Raw genomic sequence first — 6,810 nt, 5'->3', positions numbered from 1 at the left:
GTGCATGAATCACAGGGTGTTATTGCCGTCATTGAGTGAGGGGCTTCCCGCCAACCAGTCAGGCACAGGCAGAGGCCACACAGAGACTGCCATCTCCACTCATATTCCCTCCTACAAGTAATTCAGAATCTTTAATTACCTCGAAAGGTATATTCCTAGACTGTTGGAAGTAACTGGAATGCCTGGAAAGATGCTCACAGACTTAGCAAAGACGTAAATACACGTAAGAGCCTCCAGATAGGAACACATTGATTGAATTTCTGTCTTTGTTTGTACAAAGTGATGGGTAACCACAAAGAAACACAAGTTTGATACAGTGAGACATAAAGAATCTGTTTAAATCATTGTACACAAATGAATTGCTAAGTCTTTGGATGATTTTCTAATTCCAGATTCTAGTACATTTTTGGCAAAAAACAATAGGTAATTTCACTCAGTTTTGGGTTATTTATAACCCATACGTTTAATCCTGGATGTCACAGATTCATTTGTTTATGCTCCATGTCATTTTTTTTGTCTTTTTCCAAAGATTTGCACGCCAGGTAAAGAATGTAGCTCCTGAAATAGAAGCAGGCTTCGTGACAGTACCTCTCACAAATCCTACTCAAGTTTAGTTTGGATCTTTTTTAAACGTGGAATGTTTGATTAATGCATCTTAAATGCTGTTCAGGGTAATTGAAAGAGAGGCATTCGGAATAGATTCCAAGTAATGGTCATGCAAGTGTAAACGTGGCTGACTGCACCAAGGCAGCATTGTCAAGCAGTTACCTGCAGGGGTTGGAGCGGGAGCAGCCAGAGCCACGCTAATCCCCCAGCATCCTGACCTTCTGAAGCCTGTTGCAGCTTGTTCGCCACGGACCTGGCATCCTCGCCTGCCCCACTGCTCGTGAGCCCGCCAGCCCCCTCAGTGCCATGGGTGGGCTCTGGATTTGAGTGCCTTGCCACTGCTTACTTTTCCTTTGTGACTTAATGTTGTGCTTGAAAACCAAGAACAAAAGCAGTAAATGCAAATTAAAGACCAATTATCTTTGGTGCGTGCTGGGGCAAGTCGGTCATGTTGGCTTGAATGATTAGTGAGGGAGGTGGGAGATGGCAGCAGGAAAAAGAAGCTGATTAATGCAGAGTTTCACATGAATGGTTCGTGAAATTAGGTTCACTGATGTATTTTATAATTTCACGTTGGTTGCGATGGGATTTATTCTGAGTGGTAGAAACCATGTGCAATAAATAATATTTTGGGAGGGGTCTGTTTGGGTTTTTTGGACTTTGATTTACTGGATAATATAACCATTTATGCTTTAACCGAATAAAAAATACTGGCTTTACTTGAACTATGCAGAAGTGCATTTAGTACAGGCGTGTGAACCTTTGAGCGAAGACCGTTCATGCCAGCACTAACAGTGGTGACATTGTGTGAGCTGCTGAAGTGCAGACTGTCAGGCCAATCAGATAATGCAGTTCTGACTTTCAAGAAATACTCAACACCTCCAAAAAGTTTTCAAACATTTTTACCGTTCACAAATGGTATATTATGCTATAATTATATTTTCTTGTTGTTAGTAGTGGTCATAATACTTTGTTGTAATTGGTAATGTACATTTATGTGCTATGCTTTTTTATAATAACATAGAAAATTTGTTTTTGTGAGACTTTCGTGGAAAAAAACATTGCATTTGGGTCAAAAAGCAAATAAAAAACATCAATCAATTGGAAAATCTTTTTTTTCTTAGCACTAAACAGGTTATACTATATATTTGATTCCATCTCCATGCAAAAACGCAGTTTAGTTTCCCAGATTGATGGCCTCTTCATGCGGCTTATCTTTTATTTTTTTCTCTGATGGTCGGTTTAGGCCAGGACTGCACGGTCCTTGGTTTGTGGCTCCCTTGCTGTTTCCCATCCAATCAGTGGACTGTGGCCTGGAGGCCTCTCAAACTTAAGTGACAGACACATTCCTGACTGTGGATCATTTAATCAAAACAAGCAGCTGAGGTCATTCAAAAGGCATATCTGTGGAACTCCTCTGGAATGTTTTTCTCTTAAAAAAATGTGTGTTTGTGTTAAGAGAAAAAATAATCTAAGATTAATGATAGGTTTAACAGTTACTGCAGGGGGTAAATAACTATTGTGTTTATTGGTTTACCTCACACTCATATTCCAACATATTTATGCATTAAACCATATAAGTTAACCAAAAGATCAATAATATTTCATCCTTTTTTTGTAAACAAGTCTGTTAGACATGATAAGATAGCAAGGTTTGCTCACTAGAGATTGGAATTCAAAGACTGCATCAACGCTTATAATATACCCCCCTTAGATTTAGTCTAAACAACATGAAGAAAATGATTGCAAATGAATATCATATATGCAAACTGTGTATCCCAGTTCACTCTCATCAGTCTAAGGGTGTAATCAGACTAGAAAAGTCCCTTGGTCAAGACCGAGTCCGCTTTATTTGGTCCGGATTGAGTCCTGAACCTTGTATTTGGTCTGTATTCGGACTGGTCTTTTGGAGATTTCTATTTTGAACTAAAGCCTGTAAACAAAACCATGTGACAACAGATCTCTTCAGTCATTGGACATGAAATACGATGGTGAGGAAAAGCAAAAAGAGGCGGAAATTATGGAAGTCCTACTAGTCCTAAGCTTTGCAATCCTTGTTGAGATAGTTCACTTATTCAAACTTTTTATTTTGCTGACCAATTTTGAACGTCTGTATCAAAGTCAAGTTCAACACTTTATTTGCTACTTTGGTACGGTGGAGGCCTGCTGCAAGGTGGTTACTAAAAATGTGCCAGCCTAAAAATGTACTCCGATAAGTGTTTATGACATACAGATCGTCGGGAAAACAGTGAGAAAAACAATATGTGTCACGTAAAAGGTTGTTTTTAATGACCCTGCATTCATCCAATTAAATATCAACGAGTTGCAGTTGTATTCCTGCTCCATAGAGCAAACCGAAGTTCAGTCTGAACGAAACAAGACCACCTTGAAAGATAGTGGTTCCTGGTCCCAGACCAGGGTCCACTTTGGTGCGTTCAGACTGAAAATTTGTTCCAGATTCTCAGCTTTATCTGCTGCTGATTACCTGGATGAGGTGTGTTTGGCCAATAAGGAGCTTCAATGGCAGGTTGCTTGGAAACATGTACACGTAGGACCCCAGCCAGCAAGGCCAAGTGGGCCCCATAAAGTGGGCAGAAAATGTGGGCCCCGAATGGGGTTGTTCCAATTTCCGTGGTGGCCCCACCTTGTTTGCCCACATTGGCTCCACTGCCCGGCGAGACAAAGCCTTGGCAGTGACCCTGCTAGCTCTGTCGGGCCATGGTTGGCGGCGCTCACTTGCTCTCCTAGACCCTGGGCAGCGGACCTCAGTCTGCTGTCTACCGGGCGACTGGCTAGCGTAGCCACTTAAGCCAATGTGGGCAAAGACAGGTGGGGGCACCATGAAAACTGCATACAAATCGGGCCCCACATTTTCCGCCCACTTTTAAACCATTTGGGGCCGGCTTGGCCTTGCTGGCTGGAACAGCAGCCCTTGAGGACAGACTTTGGACACCCCTGCCCTAGAGATAGTAAAAAGACATTCACTCTTTAAATATGCTACCACAATACAAGTTATGTTTAATGGGAGAGATAAAAACTGCTGAATTTAACCTTGGAAATAAATGTTGTGAGGTTTTTAGTGTGTATGTTTGTGTAAAATCCTTGGCCTTTAACCAACAAAATAAACTTTTTCATGTCAATCTAACAAATAAAGTTAGCTACTCCTATAAGTAAAATATCCTTTCATCTCCCAATAATATTTTTGGCGTTATCAAAGAGATTCGATGCATTAAGTCATTTTTGTAATCAAACAAAAGTGCTTCAGGAGGTCTTAGTCAATAAAAACAATCAGTTGTATTTTAGTTTGCGGTGTTTGTCAGGTTAAGGCATTGTTTATTCCTCCTTAAATTTGTGGCTTTTTAAATGTAACAGGGCTGCTATTATTGAGTATTTTAGCTGGTAATGTCTACAATTAACCTATAATTACCTTTAAAAGTTCACAGCTTGGCTTTATGTTGAAATAACATCCCCCGAGAGTCAGAACCGTGTTTTCTAGGGGATTTTATCAGTTGAACAAGGTTATCAGTGTTGTTTATGTTGGACGTTTTCAATCATTTGGCTCCATTTTGTGTTCAAAACTTTGTTTTTAGATTATTTTCTTCATATACTTCATATACTGTTTAATTCAGCTTATAAATCTTTCAGGGATTTATATTTTTACATTCTAGCAAAAAATCCTTGGATTTTCTATTTGTTTTGCTTATTTTTAGGGATTGTGGTGACTAGATTGACATTATCCAGTCGTTTAATGAAAAACTATTCAGACTCTGTTTTTATTTAAAGATAAGTAACAGCTATCAGTCACGTGCTAAGAAGTCCTTGTATTATTTCAGTCAGTACAGTTTCTTATGGCACCACGTATTACGTCTAAGCAAGTAGTCTTCTATCATGCAATCTAGAACTGAAGTCATGCGCTAAAGATATTTGGGTCAAACTTGGACACAATAACCAAACCTGAGGACTTTGACCATCAAATATTGACTCAAGTTAAGTTACCTGCTTAAAATGTAAATGGTGTAAAAGGAACTGAAGAGATTAACTCCCCTGAATGTCTTTTTTGGTACTTTTTAACAGGAAACTTTCAAGATGGAGGAAGGATATGAGCTAGACCTCACATACATCACAGAACGTATAATAGCCGTGTCCTTCCCTCGAGGCTGCTCTGACGAGACCTACTCGCACAACCTGAAGGACGTCACTCGAATGCTCAAGTCCAAGCATGCAGATAATTACCTGGTCAGTGGCGTTTGATCATGTGCTGTTCTGTATCCTCCTTAAGGAGTGGTATTTCTCAGTGCCGAAGGCTTAATGCCATTGATGTTATCAGTGATGGGGTTATTGACATATTGATTGATTCTTTGGTTTTCCTTTTCTTCCAGACCATTAACCTGTCGGAGAGAAGGCATGATCTCTCGAAAATGAACCCCAAGGTAAGGATTTTAGATCTTCTCAAACAATATTTATTCTCAATTGCACTCAGTTGGTGCAGCTATTTTTTCACACGGATCAATTATGTTTCGTAGACGTTGGATACAGGTTGGCCAGATATGCACGCTCCACCTTTGGACAAGATCTGCACCATCTGCAAGGCCATGGAGAGCTGGCTCAACGCTGACCCTCTACATGTGGTTGTTATACATTGCAGGGTGAGCTTTGACTTTTTCATTCACTTTGTTACGCCATGTTCACATTAACCCTTGGACTATTCTAGGCATGTTTACATTAAAAGTGGGGTCATCGGGACCCCACGAGAAAGCGCGCGGAACTTTTTTTTTTTTTCCAAGGATTTTTTTATCTTTACTGGTGTCCGTGGCAGACTTAAAATCCTGTCCACCTTTGTCATGGTAGGATCACATCAACGTAAGGGTGGGGTCATCTGGACCCCATAAGAGAGCACAAGGGTCAAAGACTGTTGGTTTTATTAATTTCTATTGGGCCGATCAGAAGGCAGTTTTAGTGCTGTGGTTGATGCCATCGTTCTCTGATGAGACATTACAAAATTCTGATCTTTCCATAAATTGGCCCGTTTTAACATAGATATGCATATGCAAGACCAGTAATCTCTGGTTTACCTAGCTTACCCTAGAAGTACTTATGCCTAGCTGTAAATAAGTTTATTTTAGTGGAAAGTTGGAGTCAATGGGGAATTATTCGCCTTTAAAACCAGCCTCCAGTGGTCAATATAGGAACTGCAGAAAAAAAATAATACCTGCAGGGGTGTTTCAAATTCAGAGACAGAAGGTGGGGGATAGGCTGTAATAGTGGGCAGCCAGCTACTTTGTTCATGACGAGGTTAAATGACAGGAGCCATGCCAGGCCAGGTCAGGTCAGTCTGGTACGGTCTGGTATTTTGAGTGTTTCCATTGTAAAATGGACCCATTAATCAGTTCTGTCACGCGCCTCTCGAGGGCCCCCATCGGTGTAGGTCCATAGAAAAATGTAACGGGACGGTTGGGGCGGAGTCGCTCTAGCCACCAGTTGATTGGCAGGAAGTGATGACAACGTTAGAAAGCACCAATATAGCACTAAGCTAGCATTTCCGTTTTCCACTTTACGGCGGTATTCTTCTTAGCCGCCCGCAATCTTCTTTCAAACAACATTACATTTCTGTTACACACGATGTACAAAAAGTAAAGCAAGTAAAAGATGACCTCTATTGTTGTTGCTTTTCTAGTTGTCACACTACAATGATGCACTAGCGGTCTACATTACACATGCGCCATGAAAATAATTCTCTAAGTGGAAGCGTGGCTTAATTGAGTGGAAACGCTCGCCAGAATTAACTGGTTTGTACCATACTACTCCTTACCGGACCGTACTGGACCGCTCAATGGAACAAGGCTTAAGTTAGTGTTCAGTATGTTGCAATACACTTGTGTGGAGTAAGAAATTATCAAGCGTGCCATGGGAAATGATTTAATTTCACCTAATTGGTCTGAAAACCGTTAGCCACTGCCGAGATTTCAGCTCTACGTTCATCCAAACAGGCCCAGGTTTTACACCAAGTAGGAAGAATTATGAAAGATTATAAAATATGTTTTAAATTTTGTTTCTTTTATGCTTATTGAAGATACTTTGATAAAAGTATTTTACATTGTTAATACAAAATTTATTTTCAGTACGTATTTTTTGTTGGTGTGCCTTGTGATTTTTCTCAAAATAAACGTGTACCTTGGTTCAAAAAGGTGTTTTTTTTTTGTTTTT

General features: G+C 40.2%; 1 protein-coding gene and 1 long non-coding RNA gene across 4 annotated transcripts in view; one reads left to right on the top strand and one right to left on the bottom strand.

The window, feature by feature from the left end:
• LOC112147632 overlaps positions 1 to 6,810 on the bottom strand; it is a 68,229-nt gene that overhangs the window by 27,507 nt on the left and 33,912 nt on the right. The window lies entirely within an intron of this gene.
• LOC112147630 (tensin-3) overlaps positions 1 to 6,810 on the top strand; it is a 42,438-nt gene that overhangs the window by 4,206 nt on the left and 31,422 nt on the right. For all 3 annotated transcript variants that reach the window (XM_024274155.2, XM_024274154.2, XM_036216326.1), the window contains exons 2-4: positions 4,681 to 4,842; positions 4,986 to 5,036; positions 5,130 to 5,252. In XM_024274155.2, the coding sequence (XP_024129923.1) occupies positions 4,681 to 4,842; positions 4,986 to 5,036; positions 5,130 to 5,252 (336 nt within the window). The remainder of the gene's footprint in view (positions 1 to 4,680; positions 4,843 to 4,985; positions 5,037 to 5,129; positions 5,253 to 6,810) is intronic.

The sequence above is a fragment of the Oryzias melastigma genome, linkage group LG17 (assembly GCF_002922805.2).
Source record: "Oryzias melastigma strain HK-1 linkage group LG17, ASM292280v2, whole genome shotgun sequence".
NCBI lineage: Eukaryota > Metazoa > Chordata > Actinopteri > Beloniformes > Adrianichthyidae > Oryzias > Oryzias melastigma.
Note: the sequence above shows the minus strand (reverse complement) of the source record. Positions and strands in the feature narration are given on the sequence as shown.